The sequence below is a fragment of the Arvicanthis niloticus genome, chromosome 27, assembly GCF_011762505.2.
Source record: "Arvicanthis niloticus isolate mArvNil1 chromosome 27, mArvNil1.pat.X, whole genome shotgun sequence".
NCBI lineage: Eukaryota > Metazoa > Chordata > Mammalia > Rodentia > Muridae > Arvicanthis > Arvicanthis niloticus.
In genome coordinates, this window is record NC_133435.1 from 9,007,201 (window position 1) to 9,030,281 (window position 23,081).

Consider the following 23,081-nt stretch of genomic DNA (forward strand, 5'->3'; position numbering starts at 1 on the left):
GGGGAGCAAAGGAACAGCATTTTCTTGTCTTGTTCACCTGTTCACCTGTTCTGCAACAATCATAGCCTCGACCCAGAACTCCACATTTCTACCGTGTACTATGGGTTCCCTTTCTTTCTACCCCATGCCAAGAATACTTTGACTTTCTCCATAGGAGAGTTAAGAGGAACACTAGATATCTATCTGTGTGTGTAAGTGTGGGGACCCCGGTGCCACAACATTGTTTGCAGATCAGAGAAAAAACTCCCTGTTGGTCCTTACCTTCTACTTTAATAGAGACAGGGCCTCCTGTTTGCAACTGAGCATACCAGGCTGCTTAGCTCTGGGCTTGCAGGGAATCTCTTTTCTGTGGCCCCCATCTTACTCTCCTGAGTGCTAGGAGGATAGTTGGAACTCCTAAATCTAACCTCATGTAGGTTCCTGGGGTTTAAACTTCAAGCTTGCATGGCAGGCGCTTTACCCCAGCTCGTGCACACTCCTTTTACTGGTGTCATTTAGCTTATTAATGAAGTTTTCCATGGCTGTCTCTTCTGAAATCAGGAGTAAGTGGATTCTATTCTTCAGCCATTAAAAACAGCAGCATCTTTAGTTGAATTTTTCTTGGCACCAATGAAAGCAGTGTTAAAACCCTCTCATGCTTTAGACCATTGCTCATGCCGTATCACACGAGTTTCCTAAGATTGGACACTTCCCAAGACTGTATTTTACAAGTCAACTGGAGACAAACTGTGTTAACCACACACCCTTTTCCCACCACAGCAGTGAATGCTGATCACTGTAGTGAGGCACTGTTCCACAGACCTTCAGGACTGCGAGCTGACAAGAGATGATGCAGAGGGGCCGTATAATTCTCATTAAGGATATGAATTCTGTTGCCTTCAGGACCGCGAGCTGACAAGTGATGATGCAGAGGGGTTGTATAATTCTCATTAAGAATATGAATTCTGTTGGCTTGAATTTATTTCCTTGAGTCTGTCTTGTCACGGCAAAACTTGCTTAAGTTAAACATAATTAAATGAGAGAAGGACAGCCCAGGCTGTGGTGACAGCTGATCTGCAGATCCTCAGGCGCTTGCAGCAGTAAACGTTCTTATCTGGTTCATAGTGCGTGTTCACACAAGGCCTCAGTGGCTTGGGAGTTCAGAGAGTAACCTCCTTCCACATCAGGCTGATCTTATGCCAATTGCAATGACGCTGGTCTGCTGGGAAGTGACACGGGATCACTCCCATTCCATCTCGTTGGGTAGCATTGATCCATAATTAGTCTTCAAGATTCTAAGAAATATAGTCTTCCTGCACGAAGGACAAAGCGGCGAATGTATGTAAACGGCAGCCACAGTGTGCACAGTCTGCTCAGTTCAGTGACATGTTGCATTCGATCATTGTGATTTATTGAAGTATAATAATCTTGTAGAAACATGGTTTAATCTTTTCAGCTGCCTCCTAGGTTCACAAGGCTTCCCCGCTGAATTCATGTGTTATGTCTATTCAAATAAGCAAAGCATTGCTCTGGCCCCAATTTGCAATTTTTTTGTTGTTTTGTTTTTAAGTAATATGACATGTCTGTTTAAAATAAAAACAAAAACAAAAAAAAAAACCAAAATGACACTTTTTTTTTCCCTCAAACCGTACTTGTTTCAGATATTACCCAAAGAATAAGGAAGCCCTGGCTCATGAAGTGTCCACCTATACATAGGGGTTTGCATTATCCTGCACTCAGCAATGGGTGTGAGCACTGAGCCAATATCTGACAGCACCTTCTCTACGTAAACACCATTCATAGCTTTCCAAATATTACTTTAATTCATCCTTTAGAAGTTCTATAAGGAAGAGATTTTTTTTTTACTTAGTTTGTAAAAAAGATTAAAACCATGTCAACTCACAAGAGTTTTTTTTTTTTCTTTCCTCTTTTGTCATTTTCATTATGTGTTGTGTCTGGGCAAGTGTCAATATTTTTACACGTCTCTCCATGTTTGTGTTTATACGTATATATGTTTGTGTGTATGTGTTTGTGTGCACACTTGTGTGTGTGCACTTGTTGCCAATGGGGAGGGCTATGGCTGATGTCTGGAGTCATCCTGTATTGCTATTCCACATTATTCTCTTGAGTGGAGGTCACTAGTCTCACGAGCCAGTTTAACTGGGGATCTGCTGTCTCTGCTTTCTGGGTTTGGAATTGTGGCTGACCCACCAACTCCACCTAGGGGCCATTTTTGTTGTTGTTGTTTTAATTAATTAATTAATTGTTTTTTGTATTTTTTGTGGCTTGCTGAGTATCTGAACTCCAGTTATCATGCTTATGTGGCAAGCAGTTTACCTACTGAGTTATCTCTCCAGCTCCTAGTGACGTGAATTTTAATTGGAAGTGTACACATCGTCTTCCTGTCTTTCTCATCTGGTTTCGAGTCTTCTGCCTTCCGTTCTCTAACCTCGCAGGACCCTCTCATTTTCGCTGTCTTTTGTTGTTGTTGTTAGTTTTGGGTCTACCACCGTCTTCCCTTGTAGCCCAGACTGGCCTTAACCTCTGCTTCCTCCATCCTCCTCTGCAGTGCTGGGATGACAGGTGTGTCTACCCATTGCTCAGATCTTCCAGGTGAAGGATCTCATTTGTAAGGGCTAGTGGGCATGCTCCAAGTCCCATCGCATCATACCAAGGCTTGGATGAGCCTGCAGGCTTGCCTGGCTGTAAGCAATGCTGGCTCTCGTCTCAGCTCCAGGGAGCCAGCTCTGAGGCAAAGAGCAAACAGTCAAAGGCAATGAACAAAAGTTTCGCCTGGTTTTGCCGGCACTGTTCTGATTTTCCTCCACACCCTGAATTAATAATGATCATGTGTTTACCCCTGGGAAGAAACTGAGGATGGAGTCCATGGAATATTTTGGGACCATGTAGTCAAGGGAACTGTAACATTTTTGTGCTACTCGAGGCAGCCACTTTTAGTGTGTTAGAATAGACTGGGACATTGTTTCCAAATTCCAGTCTCCATTTGAGAGATAGCCTGTCTAGTGTTTGGCTAAAAAGTAACATGTAACAGAATAATTCCATTTTTCATGATACTGTTTTCTTGGTTCTATGTGTTAAAGGCTAGTTTTATTGAAACAGTTTGAAGATGGTTTTTTGTTCCTATCCGGTTTTATTGACAAGTTGAACAATGGGCTCAGTTACCCAACCTTTTAAGTTAAAACTAAAACCATGTAAAATTGAAAGGTTTTTAATTTTATTGGTTTGAATTATGCTTATTTATTACTATTTTGGCATACGAAAAAATTACACACCTCCCACATATGATGAAGATTATTACAATATGAAGACTTTTCCATTTTATCCTCTTGCTTGGCAGTTTTAAATGTTTTCCTTTATGTAATAAATCTAATTTAGTTTTGCCTTCACAACTTATGTATTTATTACATGATTGATATTGAGTGATAGCTGTAGTTGGCGGGCACATGCTGCAGTGCCACTTGTGTGGAGTTCAGAGGACAACTTGAAAGATTTGATTCTCTGTTTCTTCCTTGTGAGTTTCAGGTATCAAATTCTGGTCATAATGTCTGGCACAAGTGCCACTGCCCACAGAACCGTCTCTCCAACCCTAAGCCTGATTTAAAGAAAGTCTAGCACAGAGTGAAAATTATTTCTTATTTTCTACTTTAGACCAGAGGTGAGGGAGGTCCTAGATATGGACTCAGGTCCTACCCGTGGACTCAGGTCCTGCACTTGGACCTGCCTCAGGACAAGTGGAGGATCTCAACACAACATAGATGGGCCTGTGCTTCCTACTATGCAGCTTGATGAAGTAACTGAGTTTGAGGCTCCCTGATGAATTAAGATATTTGGTGAACGCAGTAAGCAACTACCACGCTGGTAAACCTTGAGGACACAGAGCAGAGCCAGCTGAAGCGGGGAAGGCAAACTCCACAGCAGATCTTAATTAGACTGTGTCTCGCTTGCAGTGTACTTAAATGAAGCGGGGTTCAATTTCGTCAGAAAATGTATTCACGCTGTGGAAACTCGAGGTGAGTGAGTTTGGCGATGGGTGGAGGTGAGTTTGGCGATGGGTGCACGGTTATCCCTGTATGTATATCTCCCTCTTCCGCCCAAACCCCTCAGTTAGAAATGGAAGCGAGCTTTGGGGCATAAACACAAAAATAATTTTGAGAATGCCATATAGATTTAAACTATGTGAATATATAGCCGGCTATATTTTCAACCGAATTACATGCTTTCTGTTAAAGATGTATTTATTTTATTCTATAGTTATGTGTGAGTGCCTGAATGTATTTATGTGTACTGTGTGCATGCCTGGTGTGTGAAGAGGTATGAAGAGGACATCAGATCCCCTGAGACTGGAGTTATATATAGATGGCTGTAAGCCATTTTGTAGGTGCTGGGAAGTAAACTTAGCTCCTACAAGAATAGGCAGTACTCTTAACCACCAAGGCCTCTTTCCAACCCCTTTTCTATTTCTCTCATAGCTTTTTCAAACATGTCACCATGTTGACTTCTTGTTGAAGGGCAACACACTAGCTATCATTGCAAGCTCTGTCAGCTTTTTACATACTAGAGGTCAGATCTTAGGAAGATTGTACCCATGGTCTACCTGCCTTACATTCTTCCCCTCTGTGACTTGAATGGCTGTTTCATGCTTGGTGTCTTTCAGCTTTCCCTGTGGGAATAAATCATGACCTCATGAAACTGCCTCCAGAAACATTTATTTCCTGAGACACTTGCTTAAAGCAAAAGTTCTATTGTGCTTCAGAGTTCTTTGAAATTGCATTTACAGTTTTCCTACATGTACACTTTTTAAGGGGGTGGAGTAGAGTCTTTGGATTCTCTCAATCTGCTCTCGTGTCTTTAAAATAAAGATGTACATGACATGGGACCATTGAATGCAGAGGACTCTGTAGTGCAGAAAAAATAGATGAGAAATATTCATCTTCATCTATCTTTGATGCATTTTAATATTCAGAGAGTGGTTAATAGGCAGCTTTACTTCAGGACTTTGAAGATCTCAAAAGACATAAATCATCGTTCAGTGTCTGTTCTCAGATATTTGTGCTGGGTGGGTGCTTCCAGAGTGGGATGGCAAAGAATCCACAGCAGAACTGGATAAGTACCTTTCAGATTCTGCATGAGCATGTTTGTCTGGGACTTTTAGACTCTGCTTGAGACAGTCCTTAAGTCATTCTCTTGTGAATTTCTTCCCACTAGGCATCACCATCTTGGGCCTCTACCGAATAGGAGGAGTAAACTCCAAGGTCCAGAAACTCATGAACACCACATTTTGTAAGTTTTAGAGGAAACAGGTGTGCTGTTGATTTTGGATATTTGTACAGGTAATCCAATTCAGGTTTCTCTGAGACGTAGATGGTTTCTTATCTTTGTTAATTCTTACATCATATTGGAAGTTAAACTTTTCAATGTTTGCTTTGGGACGTGGGGGTGCTGCCACCTGAACCCAAAACCATGGACGTAAGAACCCACATTTTACCAGTCTGCTAAAACATTAAATGTTGTAGTATAACAAATGAGGTGGCAGTTTTGTGAGGTTGAACTCTTTCAAGTTTCCTTTGTTAGCTAGTGATACAGGAATATGCAATGAACATATAGATGTCCTTTATAGTTCTAGACTGTTTCGTGACTTAGAATCCCAGCTCCAGCATTTAAAAGCTCTCTGCTATCTTGTAGTTTGCCTGGCTTCTTTGTGTCTCTGTCTCTTCCCCTTTTCAAATTGAGGGTGATAATACTGCCTGCTTCTTCAGATGTGTGAGGACTGAAAAACTTTTGGCCGACGCTAAGCACTTAGAATCGTGCTCCTGTACTGTCAGCCATTATCAAGAAACTGGTTCAAGAGACAATAATGCTTCATGGTATCTTTGAGGGTGTGAAACAGAGTTTTCAATCAGACCACAAGAGCAACTTTCCAGTAGTGAATTCTACTGTAGCATAGTTTCCTGAACTCCGCTGGAGTCCTAAGAACTGACTCTCTCTTTCTTCGGCCCACTTGAGTTGGCATTCGTACTTGTCATGGCATAGGCAATGTTCGTATTGCCGTTTAAACATTTCAATTTTTGTTCTTTTCAGCTCCCAAGTCCCCTCCTGATATGGACATTGATATTGAGCTGTGGGACAATAAGACTATAACGAGTGGGCTGAAAAACTACCTCAGGTGAGGAAGGTTTAGAAGTGGAAAATCTGGTCATGAATGTTCTCCTCTGCCTTGGAAAGTAACCACGTACCATGTACATGGCTTCACTCCCCAGGTCAAAGCCTTAATTAACATAAGGGGAAGCAACACCAGTGGCATTTACACATTGGGGAACTTCTAATGCTTTTGCTAACACTAACTTAAAAAGCTGCAGTATTTTGAGAATCCCAAGTTAGTGTTTTGTTTTCTTAAATATGTCAGGCTTTGTGTGTGTTTTTAAATGTATTGAAATGAGTTTTTCTAAATTATAGCACCACTGTTTTGTTGTTTTCTTTTTGTTTGTTTGGTTTGTTTTGTTTTGTTTTTGAGACAGGGTCTCTTCTCTCCTTGACTATCCTTCAACTTACCACATGCCTGAGAATGGCCATGAACTTGTGATCCACCTGTTTCTACCTCAACAGTACTAGGATTGCAGGAGTACACTGCCATAACCTGGGTTCCATGGTACTAAGGACCCATTCAGGGTGTTGTGCATGCTAGGCTAGCACCCACCATCAGAGCTACATGCTCAGTGAAGTACCCCTTTTCACAAGGTTGTGGTAAGAGTGCTCAGGGCCGGTGGCTGTTTGAGATCTGTAGTTTAGCACTGTCTGAAGCCCCCTTCTAGGACTTTCCCATACTACCTAAGCAGCCACTTAATTTGTTAGTCTTTTTTTTTCCCACGAGACATGGGAGGAGATGCACGGGAGTGAGCAGGATTCGAACCCGAGCGGTAGAAAAGAGAGCACAGAATTTGTTAGTCTTTATGTTGTCTTTTATTGGCTTAAAACAATCACAAAGTTTTCAAAGAAAACCTGGAAATGTAGGGAGAGAAAGGTTTCTATAGTTCTAGCTGTTCTTTGCTTGTCTGTTGTAGGTGCCTTGCAGAACCACTGATGACTTACAAATTGCACAAGGATTTTATCATCGCTGTCAGTAAGTACGCTTGCGCCTGAAGCATGCAACCAAGGCAGCTTTAGTGCCTGTTACTTACACATGTACATTTAAATCTCCTTGACATCTTTTCATATGCTGCTTAAAAATATTGTCAACATGGCGTATTATAGCTTTCTCTGTGGTTTGCCAGCCAATAAAAATTATACAATATGCTAAATATTTTGTCCTTTAATAAGACAAACTGTGTACTTCCAACACCTGTTGTTATTGAGGTAACAGTCTTATGTGATTTGAAAAGGCTGAAAGGAATTCTAATTTCATATTTGAGTGATAATATATTTTCTATGACAGGTAAATGTCTTTGGCTTTTTGAGACAGGGTTTCTCTGTGTACCCTTAGCTGTCCTGGAAATCACTCTGTAGGACAAGCTGGCCTCGAATTTAGAACTCAGAGGTCCACCTGCCTCTGCCTTCCACGTGCTGGGATTAAAGATATGCACCACCACCACCTGGCTGACAGAATAAATTTTAAACTTTATTAATTTGTATTTATGTGGGATACCTTCATGAATTATGTGTATCATGTGTATGCCCTTGAAGTCCAGAAGGCATTGGATTCTTTGGAACTGGAGTTACAGGTAGATATGAGTTTTCTAATATGGGTAATGTTAACTAAACCCAGATCCTTTGCAAGAGCAATAAGTGCCCTTAACCATTGAGCCACCTCTCCCTCCCCATGACAGCAACTGTATGGTTATAAACATAATCACAAGTGTATGAAGGAAGTTATGCCAGTATTTATACTCACATACTCTATTCCTAAGTCTGAAAAAATAAAAACAGGTCAAACATTATGAGCCAGTACAAAATCTTGTATAAATTCCCTTCCCCATAAAGTTACTTGCTCTATTGCCAGATTCTTGTCATTTATTTATGATGTTGGGGGACATAGTGTTACATTAGTGGATTTAAGTGGAAAATCAGGAGTCGGGAGCTCAAAGACAGGAAGAATGTAACCTAAGGAGTTAGCAGTACATACTTCAAAGCTATTGGGACAAGACTGCCAGCTTGGCATCTGATTGATCACCACAATGAAATTATAGTGACCTACACCTGTAACACTGAGGTACCATTTCATTGTTAGAAGTGTACGGGGTGTGACTGGAATTTAAGAGTATTTTTCACAGTCAAGAAAAACAAAAACACAAACAAATCTTCCAAACAGTTGCCTTCATTTCCACCACGCTTTGAAATGCCCCAGAAGTGCTGTCTGCCAATAAAAGTGTCGGGTAACACAGGTCACTTGGTTTTAAGTTCGGCAATCATGGCTGGCCATATGCTAGCACAGCACCTTTCTCAGGTTTTTCCAGAATAGTCTCCATCTGACATGGTCTTCATATGAACACAGCTTTGCAAAACAAATAGGACCCAAGGAATATGATCACATTTTGTTGCTGAGCCCAATCAGGACATGGAGTAGGTAAATGACTTCTCTAAGGCACTAGTGTGTGTGGTACCAGGCACAGACATATAACAAGCTAGGCGCTGTGGTCGTTCCTTCTGATTTTAAACTCTGAATCCAGAGATTTTACTTTGTGATATTTGAGCCACTGTCTAAAATGTATAAAACTGAGCTGAAGCCGTGTCGATACAAGTTTTTGGTGAGAAGTTTTCTTTACTTCCATCTTTGGAAAACATTATTGAGCAATCTGATGTCTAAAATATATTTTTAGGCAGTTGAGTTCATCTTTGGTCTTAGGCAAGGGTTTGCTTAGTGTTAAGTCAGTTGTTGAATGAATTTAGACTAGCCAGTGTCAAGTTTCTTGTAACAAATTTCAGTAAAAAGTGAAACATCACTAAAATCCTAAAAAAAAAAAACCTCAGAACTCACTAGGATTTGTGAGAACTGCATCAAGGATTTGTGAGGTTGGGTAGTAATATTTTTTCCCTCATATTTTTATTTGGTCGTGGGTTTGTTTGGTTTTGTTGGTAAGATCTTAAAATCCAGATCTTAAAATCTAGGATGACAAGTGCTTCTCCCCCTCACTTGGGTAGGTTCATTGCATTTACAGTTCATTCTCTTTGCTCATGCAGTCATATTTTCTTGGGTACCTTTGCTTACCTTAGCCTTGGTTTTAACTGTTCTTACCTTCAGATAGTTAGCAGGTAGGTCAGAGTCTTAGCATCTCCATTCTACCACCTTAGAGAGTCCTCAGAATTAGCTTGAGCTGGGTTCTTTCCATCTTTCTTCACACAGGTGTATCTACATGACCTAGTGATATAACATAAAGGTCTTGAGAAAGGTCTTGAAAGTCTGGGCACTTGTGTCCAAACTTGACTGACAACAGAGGATGTCAGCTCCTTCTGAAATGTTACAGGGACCCAGGGTTTAGTCTGTCAGCACTGGATTTGCTGAAGTGTTTCTCAAGTTTCAGATGTCCTAGTGTTACTGTGAGTTGACTGTTTTCTGTTTATATAATGTCCACACGTCAGGAATGTCACTGTCTTATGCTGTGAAGAGGCACTGTGACCATAGCAAGTTTTATAAAGGAAAACATTTAATTGGGGCTGTCTTACAGTTCAGACTTTCAGTTTATTGCCATCATGGCGGGAAGCATGGTAGCATGTAGGCAGACATGGTGCTGGAGAGGTAGCTGAGAGTTCTACATCCAGCTAGGCAGGCAACAAGAAGAGAGAAGGACACTGGGCCTGGCTTGAGCATGTGACACCTCAAAGCCTACCACTAATGACATATTTTTTCCAATAAGACCATTCCTACTCCAACAAAGCCATATCTCCTCATTGAGTCATTCCCCATGAATTGGCAGCAGCCATTTTCATTCAAACCATCACAGTCACACTGAATTTTCCCTTTGACTATGAACTGAAGAGAGGAGTTGCAGCTTTCTCTGGCCACACAGGGTTAGAGCTCTAGCATGTTTCTATGTAGGGATGTGAATGATATCAACTAACACACTGGGCAGTCTACACCAGTATCTATAATTCATATTCCCCCAGCCTATATACATGTATACACATGTGTATTATATTTATGAAGGTCTTATTGTTAAACTCAAGTAGGCAATGCCTTAAGCCAGAACAATATAGATTGCTGATGAGGAACAAGCCACCAAACCACGCAGTTTGATTTTTGTACTTCCTAACATTACAGCCATGAACAAACTTACTCAGCATTTCTTAGCCTAAAAGACGTGTTAATAGCAACATGGGAAGCAACACTTTAAGGCATGAATGGCAGGATTGGGTGTGATGTTCACATGATTAATGTTTACATCACAGGTTTGAACACAATTAACATCTGTCACCCTTTTTTTACATAACAGAGTCAGATGACCAAAACTACAGGGTGGAGGCTGTCCATGCACTGGTGCACAAATTGCCAGAGAAAAACAGAGAGATGCTGGACATCTTGATAAAACACCTGCTCAAGTAATTCTGTGACTCTTCTTGTTCATTTAATGACTGGCTAATCTTGTTAAGATAAGCTTGTTCATGTCTTTTTTAAAGTTAATGATGCTAGGTGGTTGCTGTTGTAATTGGACTCCCTTGAGTGAGCTTAAGAAAATGGTATGCAGTTTGTTTTTAAGATATGTGTTTGTTTATGTGTCAATATGGGTGTCTCCAATATGCAGATAATCATGTCTTCTGTGACCATTAAACTAGTGATAAAACATTTCATGACAACTTGGAAATGTATGAAGGAATGTATGTTACCTTATAGTATTTCTAGTTCTTTTAAGTGTGTTAAAATAGTGAGTTTGAAGCCCAGTGCTAGATATGACTAAGGTCAACAAGTTCCCATAGGTCATACTAACTTTCCAGATTATTCCTTGGGGCTCACAATTTTTCTTGAAGATTCTATGTCATGTAGATTAGCAGGTAAGTAAGTAGGCAGTTAGGTAATTGGGATGATGGGCAAGTAGATGATAGATGGATGATAGATAGATAGATAGATAGATAGATATGATAAATAGATGATACATAGATGATAGATACACAAATAGGTAGATAGGTGTAAATAGATGATAGATAGATAGATAGATAGATAGATAGATAGATAATAGATAGCTAGATAGACTATAGATGAATGGGTGATTAGATAGATAGATAGATAGATAGATAGATAGATAGATAGACAGACACATAGATAAATGATATGTGGATAGATAGGTGGATTAATAGATGATAGGTAGGTAGATAGATGAATAGATAGATATAGATAGATGAAAAATAGATGATACATAGATGATAGCTACACACATAGGTAGATAGATGTAGATAGATGATAGATAGATAGATAGATAGATAGATAGATAGATAGATAGATAGATGATAGATAGTAGCTAGATAGACTATAGATGGATGGGTGATTAGATAGATAGATAGATAGATAGATAGATAGATAGATAGATAGACAGACAGACACATAGATAAATGATATGTGGATAGATAGGTGGATTAATAGATAGATGATAGGTAGGTAGATAGAGGATAGATGGATAGATAGATAGATAGATAGACAGACAGATAGATAGATAGTGAAATAGTGAGATAGATAACTTTTTATTTGTATTATGGGATAACTCGCTGTACTGATTAGCTTTGATTTTGCTTTGATTAGAGCTGGTGATATAATCAGTGGGAAAGCATGGCCTCACATTTGCTTGTCTGAGCCTTCTGAGTCTCTGGGATACTAGGTTTCTATCACCAGGCCTAGATTCTTCTGAAATCAGTCCCCAGAATTTTCAAATAAAGTGGAATGCGTATGTAAAGCTGATTAAGAACTAGTCCTAAGAAATATCTTGGAATAAAAACATAGTGTCAGTTCACCTGCTCTTAATGGTCTGTTCTACTAGAAGTACAATACAGAAATACCAAACAGTTTACTGTTTTTCTAGGGAAATTGCATCTAGCTCAGGAAAAAAATAAACAGAAAGTAAAACCCTTAAGACATCTTTCCTCCAGTAATTTGGCTTTTATAGGTATTAGCTTTTATTTTTCTGGTGTTATTATCCTGTTTTTTTTCTTTAAATCATTAAAAATACATATTTGTATCATTATGGAAAACGGTGTGGGCATGCATAATGCACCTGTGGAGTCAAAGGAGACCTTTCCAGAATCCCTTTTCTCCATCCATCTTGAGGCCTAGGTATTAAACTCAGGTCATCAAGTTTGCATATCAGAAACCTTTTACCCTCTGAACCATCTTGCCATTAAATCTTCAATTGACATAGATAGATGTAGCACATCTATGTGATAACTCAATGAGTGTTTATACCGATATATAACTATTAGATGAAGGTAGTTATTTTTAGCTTCTTAAACATTTGTTATTTTCCAAGGGAGCCTAGGGAGAAGAGATGGGAAGCTCAGTAAGAGAGGCCAAAATACAGTAGGATGATGGCGATAAATCTTGTTCTACTGCACAGTAATGTGATCTCTGCTGTAAAGCAGTTAATTAATAATCTTATAAATAATGTTCTCCCCTTTTGATCTGTTTTCTACTCATACCAATTGGGAATAGGCAGTACCAATTGGAAACTGCCCTCTAGTGGCATATATAGGTTAATTTACATATATATATATATATATATATATATATATATATATATAAAACTCAGTATATATATATATACATATACATACATACATATATATACATATATATATATATAGATAGATAGATAGATAGATAGATAGATATAGATAGAAAAAGAACATTCCAGACCTATTGAAACTTTGTGTTCTTTATTTTCAGAGTATCACTACATAGCCAACAAAATCTCATGACCATCTCGAATCTCGGTGTCATATTTGGTCCAACCCTGATGAGAGCACAGGAGGAAACTGTGGCCGCCATGATGAACATCAAGTTTCAGAACATAGTGGTGGAAATCCTGATTGAGCACTATGAGAAGGTAGCCGGGACCCTCCTCATGCTGCCAACTCTATCTTAAGGACACTGTATTGTCTCTGAGCTTTCCTTTGTGATCTGAGGTCCCTGTAAAGCTCCCATCCTGTCAGTTCCTTAAATCACTTCCCTATGAGGACTTCGATTCTTGTTGTCAACTATTTATTCAGTGTTTCAGAGTCCAACGAATAGCTCAGTTCTTCTCCAACCATGGCTGTTTAAAGTTCCCTTTTTTAGTGAGTTGTACTCAGCTCAATGCACGGATTAGGAAGGTATTGCTTGTGTTTAAGTATGATTTAGTCTTCTCTCTTTATACCTCTGGAATTAGACTCTTATTTGCATAGTAATTCCAATAGTTTTAATTTTTAAAAAAATGAGGTCAGGTGTGGTCATACACATCTGTGATCTCAGCCCTTGAGAATCAGAATCATGATGTTGTATTTGAAGCTCATTTGGGATACTTGGAAAAAAACCTGTCTCAAAAGGAGGGGTGGGGGGTGGGGTGCTTGGAAGGTGGAGTCTTAGATGATTGGAGTCTCCCATAAGGTGTTTTCTTTCAAAGTGTAAGTTCTTGGAGTAACTATGAAAATGAGAACTTGTGAAAGCTGAATCGCAAATTCTGCCCATTATGTCTGATCTCCTTCTTCTAAGAGAATGAGCTCATCATTTCCTAGTGACCACAATAATGTCCTTAGTCATTACTCAAAACTGCAAGCTCACAGTCCCTTTAAGTGGCCACATCCGAAGGCAGTACCCATTCTGTTTCGGACAGCTAGCCCTGCCTCCTTGCAGCCCAGAGCCCTCAGCATCTCAAGGCCTTCCCCCGAATTGCAAGGGGCTACTACCTTGGCACATAGAACCAAGCTTCCCCCAGGTTATACTTTCCTGAGATGAAAGCAAAAAAAGAATGAACAGTGCATTGTGAACCAGCGGTGGTTCCCGATGTAGACATTGCTCAAATTTGATGGGTTCCCTAAAGATATCAAATCTCATTTTCACCGGAAGCTATGGGGACTAGCAAAGATGAAACCCCAGAGGTGTTATTCAGTAGATGCCAAAGAAAGCAATAGTTTTTGGATCAGGCCTTTCCTGCACTGCCAGGAGGCTTTTCATAGCCACTGAAGCTTCTATCATGTGGATGCACAGGGCAGTTTCACTCTTTCTTGACCTCAGTCAATTTTTTTTTTCTCTGTAGATTTTTCATACTGCCCCAGACCCAAACATTCCTCTTCCTCAGCCTCAATCTCGATCTGGATCCCGAAGGACCCGAGCCATTTGCCTGTCCACAGGTTCTCGGAAGCCCAGAGGGAGGTACACACCGTGCCTGGCGGAGCCTGATAGTAAGTGTGCCCGTTTGTTGCGGGGAGTGGCTCTCCTCATTCTTCCATTTATTCTGTCTTCACTCCTTTGGTAATTGGGAATAAATAGATGTTCTTGTGGGTGCTTTCTTTCCTAGCACTTCTCTTCCAGTACCGAGATGCTCCCTGTCAGCTTCGTGGTAAGGTTCCTTGGACAAGCAAATTTATTATTGGTACAAAGGGGGAAAGAAGGAGTTTGCTTACTGCTCTTTTTTTTTTCTGTGGCTGTGATTAAGGACACTGGGTGCTACTTGTGGAAGGTTTTGTCCTGTTGTCAGAGGAGCAGAGAAGAAGCTAGAGCGTGTCAGACTGAAAAGACATTTCCAGCTTTCTTTCACATTGTGTTCTTAAAGAATTAGCTCATGGATGTCAGACTGTCCCAAAGAGCATAAGGAAAAAAAAAAGCCAACAGCACACAGGAAATCACTAACTTATGAGCCAAGCCTCCAGGAAGGGTGGACCACTGCTTGAGCCTACGACAGACATTAAACTATAGTGATTCTCATTTGATATCTTTTCTGTCGGGCCCAAGCATTTCCCTGTGGTTCATATTGAATAGAAAATTGCCCAGTAAACTTTGACTTTGATATATTTGCAAGGCTTAGTGTAATGTCTCCGACTTTTGATACTTTTACTTTTAGAAACATTAAAAAAATAAAAACTAGTTAAATGGCAGACTAGACAAAAATTGTACCCGTGAGTTACACCCCAACCCAACAGCTAATCTTTTGTGTTACTATATTCAGAGTAGGAAAATGAAAAACAAAAAAAATCTTTCCTTCCAAAGCTGGGAGCAGCTTGTAATTTGATGATGAAATTCAATGGTGCCTTTGAATGACAGAGACCTGGTACCTTGTAACTCAGAGCCACCTGTGATCAGGAAAATAAAAGAAGGCAAAGATAGGTCTTTAATAGAAATAGGTCTTTTCCATTGATTTTAAAAAACTACATAGTACCACAAAGGAAGCCCATTTCTCTTATTTCTCAGTCCTGTGCCACAGGCAGTTTTTATTCTACTTCAAGTGAGTCCAAATATTCTTCAAAGATCTACACTCATCAATAGGGGCAGCTAATTCATAGGGATGTGTAAAAAAAAAAAAAATCATCCTAGAGGATGTATGCAAGTCACTTCGCCACCATCAGAGGTGGACTTTAAAGTCTTTCTCTAGGACTGAGGAATACTCTACTATGCCTGGTAAAAAAGTTCACCATGCCAGTGGGGACAGATGGCCATGAAAGGCGTGATGGACAGATTGCGAGAGGGCTTGGTAGTGCTGTTTCATGTTAATGACCCATAGTCACCTTCACTTTTGTCTCCCCATCAGGTGACTCCTACAGCAGCAGCCCAGACAGCACGCCCATGGGCAGCATTGAGTCGCTGTCCTCCCACTCCTCTGAACAAAACAGCACCACAAAGTCCACTTCCTGCCAGCCCAGGGAGAAGTCAGGTGGGATTCCCTGGATTGCGGCCTCATCATCTTCCAATGGACAGAAAAGTCTGGGTCTCTGGACGACTAGTCCAGAATCAAGTTCTCGAGAAGATGCAACCAAAACAGATGTGGAGTCAGATTGCCAGAGTGTGGCCTCGGTCACCAGCCCAGGGGATGTCTCTCCCCCCATAGACTTAGTCAAGAAAGGACCCTATGGGCTCTTGGGACTGAAACGATCCTCTGCTTCCTCCTCTCTCAGATCTATCTCTGCAGCTGAAGGTGAGCAAGCCAGGAGTCCATGCTGGATGGCACGGTCCCAGTGTTGCTGTCTGGCCCGTTCCAGATCACTAATCAGGGACAAGGTTAATGGGGAAATCACCCAAGCTTGCCTGCTTTGTTCTTGAGCTTGGGTTTTCAGACTTCTTAGCACTGTGACATTTTGCCCCTGAATCTTTCCATCTTTGGGGGGTGATGTCTTGTAATTGCTATAGATTTTGATCTCCCTAAGTGATGGACTGCTGTACCCAAAGAACATTCTGTACCTTCCTGTTTCTTGGAGGAAAATGCTGCCTTTTGTTAGCTGCGGTGCTGTGTTTTTGCTATTAATTTGGCTAATAACACCTTGCCTGTTTTCTTGGACTTTCTTTGTAGGAAACAAGAGCTACAGTGGATCCATTCAAAGCTTAACTTCCATAGGCTCCAAAGAGTCACCCAAATCCACACCAAACCCAGAGCTGCCTCCAAAAATGTGCAGGAGGTTAAGGCTAGACACTGCCTCCAGCAATGGCTACCAGAGACCTGGCTCAGTGTGAGTTAGAATGAGTTTGTATTCACTGTGTCTCCTAACGGTGCAGAAGGGTTGAGTCCGTACTAAAAGAAATTGGGGGTTCTATAGTTAAATGGCTCATCTATAGAGTTGGTACTTTTAATTTCTGTAAGTGTCTGTCCACTTCAACAAGGAATGTAAGAGTTACTGTAGGCTTAGTGTATCACTAATATCATGAGTTATTGCTTCAAAGGCTGGCTTCATTCAGAGTCATGCCCTAATATAAGATATATACATATATATATGTACATATATATATATATATATATATATATATATATATATATATACATATACATAAACATATTAGAGTGGTTATGGCCTTTAACTCTAGTAACCTTTTTATTAAAACTTTGAGCTCCCCCAGTATGGTTGCTCCCAACATGTGAGGGTTTTCTACCCCCCACAAGGTGAGAGACAACAAGGTTCACAGAGGCAATTGGAAATGGGCACTCATTAACACAGTGCTGGAGAAGAAAGATTGGAGAACATAGCACATAAGTGGGAGCAGAAGAGGGTACGGAGGGATGAGTGAGAGCCTGAAGAAACAAGTTATTAAAATCCAGCCAAGAAGCTCTTCCTCCTCTGCTTCCATGATTCTGTCAGTTGCTGAGCGTTTCTGGTGTCTGAGACCTCACTGGATGTCTTCACATGAATGGTCTCCTCTAAATGTCTGTAGTATCATCGCCACCAAGACTGGCAGTATGAGGGAAGCCCTCTTCAGAGACCAGAACAGATGTCTAAATGTTTAAGAGCCCTGGGTTCCCTGACAGTCAGGTTCCCAATGCAGTGCTCCATCTGTCATATAAGGGTCTTCCTGACATTTTCATTATTTATTGAAGGTTTAGTAAGGCCTTTTCGCTAAGCTCATCTACATAGGAATGGGCTCATAAATCGTCCTGCCCGTAATTGTCTTTCTGTGTCCTTAGTTGCAGAGTGTGTCTAACATCCCCTACCTGTCTCCAGAAGTCCAACTAGATGAATCTATTTTCTTGGTATTCAGCTAAAGCTATTAAAAGAAATTAAAATTTAGATGACTAGTCAGGGGAGATGAGAGAATATATATTTTATCCTTTAGGAGACAGAAAACCTTCTGGGTTTTTCTCTGGGGGAGTCTCCTGAGTTAGATGGGAAGTGGTCTTCAGAATTATTTGTTACAGTTCTGTGAAGAATATTAATTAAAGGTTGGGACCAGTGAGATGGCTCAGTGAATGAAGGGGCTTGCCACCAAACCTTAAGGACCTGAATTCCATCCCAAGGCATACAAGGTGGACGGAGAAAACCAGCTCCTAAAAGTTGTCCTGTGACCTCGCCGTGCATGCAAAAAGTTATTTAATTAATAATAATTTAATGACTTAATTAGAAAGAAGGCTATTTAAAGGCAAATTTAGAGCCTCCTTCATGGAATTTAAATTTCTGCGTGTGAATTTATCAAGGTCGCTTTAACTGCCCTTTCTTCCTTTGCTCTGTAGCTGGTACTTCCACCTTGCCCTTCCCCCATCCAGCACACACCTTGTGATTCAGCAAGATGCAAACCAGCACATTCATTTAGTAGACATAGTTGTCAGAGGTTTTTTTTTTTTTAAATCCTTTTTGCGTTATAGCAAAATATCCACCTAACAGACACAGGAAATAATCTCCCTCTGCAGTCAGAAAGAACAGCTCTTCCCATTGTGTCAACTATGATTCTTCCTTACTGATTCACAGGAGCCAATAGTATGCTTCCTGCTGGGAGCCGAGTGGGAGAGAAGGTTCTCTCTGCTGCAACCTCTGTTTTCAGAGGTAAAAAGGATGAGGACAGTAAGAGCCCAGGGAGCAAACTGTCGGTCTATTATAGTCTCATGCTCTGTGAGCCCCAGGCTGCAGAAAGCAGTTCCATTGTGGTTCCATTTTAGATAGCAGTTCATAACTGTTTGTTTTGTTTGCGCATGGTCCTGAGTATCCCATTGAACAGAATGCCTTTTTTTTTTCTGATTGACTTCATAAAAATATGAAAGTATTGTAATTCTCTTAATATTGTTTTTAAAGAAATATACTCAATACATTTGAAAATATTTTTCAGAGTGGCAGCAAAGGCTCAACTATTTGAAAATGCTGGGTCCCTCAAGCCAGTTCCTTCTGGACGGTATGTTCTAAAAAGCATTAACACATTAACTACATAAATTAGCGGGGGGGTGGGGTGGGCACTGCGTTGTGCTGATACAACACAATTTGTGACAGGCGCGACCTCAGTTTTTCAGATAATGAAATAAACCAGTGTGCAGTGGCCTTTACCAGGAAGAGTATGTCAGCAAACAGCATTGTATCAGATTCTTACCATGATGTCTTTCTTCTGAACTGCTTGGGAAAGAATTTTAGCTGTACTGTAAGTCAGTTACAGAGTGCTTGCCTGGCATACACCAGGCCCCGGTTTGACCCACAGCCCATCACAAACTAGATGTGGTAGCACACCTATGATCCTAGCACACAGGACGTGAAGTCATGAGGAGCAGCAGTTGAGGGTCATTCTTGGCTACATGACAAGTTTCAGGCCAGCCTGGGATACATGAGATCTGCCCCCACTCTCGTCCAGGATTGTAACCAAGTTTTCTAAGAATGGAAGTTACCGTAGCTTGTCTCTTAGTACTTGTCTAACAATAGTAATTTGGGGGGAGGGGAGGGTCAATTGTCAATATATTATTGACTTTTAAAAGTTATTGCTTCTCTGAAAGAATCTTTCAGAAAATGCTGCATAATAAAGGATAGTATTGCAGAACTAACTAGCTAAGGAGCCTCTGTTTCTTCTGAATAGTACTTGGCTCCATTTCCAGCCCCATGGGTCTGCTCCTTGCTGCTTCTGTCTCAAGTTCCAGTTTTCTCTCTCTTTTTCTCTCTCCAAATTCCTCTAATCTGCAGAGGACTTTGGTTTTAATTTGAATAATGGAATCGCTTGAAAGAGGCCTGTTTACCAAAGTTTTCTCTTTAGAAACACATAAATAGGTTTCCAACAATTATGTATTTCCATATAAACACATAAATATGCTCACGTTTAGAACAAACCTGCCTCACCTCCTCATCCTTTCAGATGCACTGGAGCAGTTCTGAGCTTCCACAACTGGCTAGTTGCTGTATATGTATGTGCACGTGCATGTGTATGTGTATATGTCTTCTGGAAGTCACTCAACCAAAGGTTCTTGGTGTTAGTTTTTTGATTACTCTCATGCTGTTGCTTATTGTTTTTTTTGCCAGTTTTACAAAAGTGTGTGAACTTTCGAGCAAGCCTGTCTTAAGCACTGTTACGGTCAAAGCTCAGGCTCTTGCAAGTTATGGCACAGAACTTTAATAAAATAAGCTAGGCCTGTTCACCTGTCCTCGGTAGGCTAACTAAAGAGACAAGAAATAGAGAAAAGCAGAGACATGAGATTTATTCAATGTGCACACATTCTGGAAGAGAAACAAAGAGGCCTGGTGACACCCCCAATAAAGTCCCTTTTTAAGGTGCAACAAAAGATTTCATTTAAATACAGGGCAAGAGATATGTATAACTAAGCATTCCTGGTCAAGGAATGGCCTGCCTCATTGTCACTTATTTCTTAAAAGGTGGTTTACTGAGTTTGCAGAACTGTGTAAAATCTCTCCCAGTAGGAGAAGGGCCCCTCTGGGGATACCAGGCTTCTGTTTTTCCACTGTCCAGTATGAGTCACCCAGAGGAACTCCAGTACTTTGGAACCCCATTGTTTCAATAGTCTGGCAACCAAAGGGAACACAAATGTCCACCTTAGGATACTTTCTGCCTGGATGGTTATAGGGACATGCCAGTTATTAGGGGAAACAATGACCTTCTTGGCCAAAGCCTGAAATATAGTTTGCATGTTGGTTTTGGGTTTGTCTGGTTTGAATTCCTACGTGGAATCACACTGTTACTTTAGTAGGATGATTGTTGCACTGCATGAAGGCCACGCCAGAACGCTCACACAAACCAGTCTAGGTCTCATCACGTGCTTCCTTCCCGAGAAGGCACAAGGTTCTGAGCTGCCATGCCACCACAAACGTCATTTCCGTTTCTTTGAGACTGTTGTTGCTTTCTGGCCTCAGTGGAGAGACTTAACCTTGAACTTCTGCTTGACTGGCCTGCAGAGGTTCTCAGCCTGTGGGTTGCAACTCCTTTCACAGGGGTCACATATCACATATTCAGCATATCAAGTATTCACATTATGATTCATAACAATAGCAGAATTGCAGTTATGAAGTAGTAACGAAATAATTTAATGGTTGGAGGAAAACACAGCAGTAAGAACTGTATTGAAACATTAGGAAGGTTAAGAACCAATAGTGGAATTGCTCCACTAGATGGAGCCTTGCTATTATGAAATGCTAAGTAGTCTCCATGTTAAGTAAAAATTGAACAGCAAGCCTCCCTCTCTTTCGACAAAAAGATTGGTTCTAAGACCTTTCAACCAATGCACAAAATTCATGGCTGTTTGGCCTCTCATACGCCATATGTGGCATTTGCATAATACCTAATTATATCTGCCTTGATAGAGCCATCACTAGAATATTTAAAATGCCTAATGTATACACGCTTTGTGAACCAATATTATATCTGTCTGGATTAGGAAATGCTCATGAGAAAAAGATCTGTATGCGATCAAGTCAGATGCATTTTTTTTTCCTGAACACTTCAGTGTGGCTGGTTGAATATGTGTTTGAGGCGGAGCCTAAAGATACAGAAGCTGACCAAGACTATAATTACAAAGATAACCCATGAACATAAGCAAAGCAAGCTGTTAGTGAAGTCAGAGAGCTGTCTTATGATAAAGACACACTTAGATGTTTAATAAACAGCCGTTGCATTTGTAATAATTCTGTCCATCCTAAAACTGAAATCTACTTCGAATAGGCTTCAGCAGAGATGTCTAGGTTCCCTCCGTCGGCCAATCAAAGTACCTATGAACTGTATTCTTAATTTTCACTGAGACATAGACACTGTGAACCACACATCACTCTCAGGGTCAGGTGGACTCTCATTCAAACTTTTGGGCCACCATTTTTAGTGCCACATAGTTATGCATTTTAGATGTCCATGTTTCCTAGCTAAAACGAAGATCATAATTCTGCATTTACCAAAATGGCTGTGAATATGTTCAATAACATTTCTGAAATACACGGCTGATGCCTTGAAGAGAGTCTCTACTTCAATAATGATTATTATCGTTGTGATTATTGAAGTTAGTTGTGTGAAATATTCAAGCTTCTAATGATCGTGTCTCTGAGCTTGAAACACACCAGACTCTTCTGGTGCCTTTTTGTTCTGCTGAATGAAACTGAACTCCACATGAGGCCCTTTCCCTGACTGATCGCCCCAATACCTGCTTGGTGTTCCTTCTAAGGAGCTCAGAGAGACCCCTGTTGTGGACACTGAGAGCTGACAGAGTGAGCAAAAGACAGGGATGTCTAGAAACAATTTTAGTGGATGGTCTTGAGCCAAACAAACAAGCAGAAAATCAGCTTCACCTCAAAGAACCATGTAAGCTCTGAATACCACAAAAATCAATAAAGATGTGCACCGATCACTCAAGTGGCTTTTCAGAGACTGAGGAAGGGAGAGGAGAGTTGATCATTTTTGGTGGAATGGTTGGGACTCAGGAGGGTCGAAACTTAGTAGGATTTTTCAGGGCTGTGACCAAGATGGACACAGGCTTGGAGATCACAAGTAATAGATAGGAAGAGAAGGATGCCAAGCATCTGAGGCTAAGCTCAGGAGAATGGGAAGCTCAGCTCCTAAATTATGCTTCGTGTTTGAGGAGCATGCAGGCAGGTGAGACAGCTGCAAATGGGCGCTGGGAGGAGAGAACATGGGATTCTGTGGCATACAGAAACCTATAGCCAGCAGTGGCTCTACACACGGGAAGGTGCCAGAGCTTAAAGAGTGAAAAGGGAAAAGCAGCAGTGGTCTTGGCAAAGTGGTTTCACTATTGAACCAGGCAGAGATTCATGGAGAGTGGTGGGGAGAAAGCCTGGCCTGCAGCAGTAGAAGTTGGGAAGAATGCCAAGATCTCTAGAACACCATTGAAGCTTTCTGATGGCTATGGGATTGCCCTCTGTTTGCTCTGTACATAGTAGGATAGCAGGGGACCAGAACAGGAAGCTGAGAGGTTGTAGGGTGCCAGGGAATCCATCAAGTCAATAACGCCAGGAATGACCTTGTCTTGGGCTCTGCTGGTCGAAGACATGGAGAGTGGAGTCAGGAGGGTGGCAAGTCTTTTGGGATCTAATTGAATGTGGCAGAGGAAAGGAGACTTGTCTGGTGACTTCCTCCCTGACCAGCATTGGCTGACGGATCGTTAGTGACAGAGGCTATGGCTGCACAGAGTACTTGGTGCTGGCTGTAGGGGTTTGCGGTTGTTGCTTTTAAAAGGTGATTTGAATACCTTTCTGGGTTGCAAAGCCTCCATTGGTGTCCATCATCACCCAGACAA

General features: G+C 41.0%; 1 protein-coding gene across 2 annotated transcripts in view; it reads left to right on the top strand.

The window, feature by feature from the left end:
- Arhgap42 (Rho GTPase activating protein 42) overlaps window positions 1–23,081 on the top strand; it is a 234,571-nt gene that overhangs the window by 206,965 nt on the left and 4,525 nt on the right. For both annotated transcript variants that reach the window (XM_076926090.1, XM_076926091.1), the window contains exons 13-22: window positions 3,948–4,010; window positions 5,206–5,280; window positions 6,079–6,163; window positions 7,059–7,117; window positions 10,422–10,527; window positions 12,857–13,016; window positions 14,205–14,349; window positions 15,693–16,076; window positions 16,449–16,605; window positions 18,686–18,748. In XM_076926090.1, coding sequence (XP_076782205.1) covers window positions 3,948–4,010; window positions 5,206–5,280; window positions 6,079–6,163; window positions 7,059–7,117; window positions 10,422–10,527; window positions 12,857–13,016; window positions 14,205–14,349; window positions 15,693–16,076; window positions 16,449–16,605; window positions 18,686–18,748 — 1,297 coding nt within the window. The remainder of the gene's footprint in view (window positions 1–3,947; window positions 4,011–5,205; window positions 5,281–6,078; window positions 6,164–7,058; window positions 7,118–10,421; window positions 10,528–12,856; window positions 13,017–14,204; window positions 14,350–15,692; window positions 16,077–16,448; window positions 16,606–18,685; window positions 18,749–23,081) is intronic.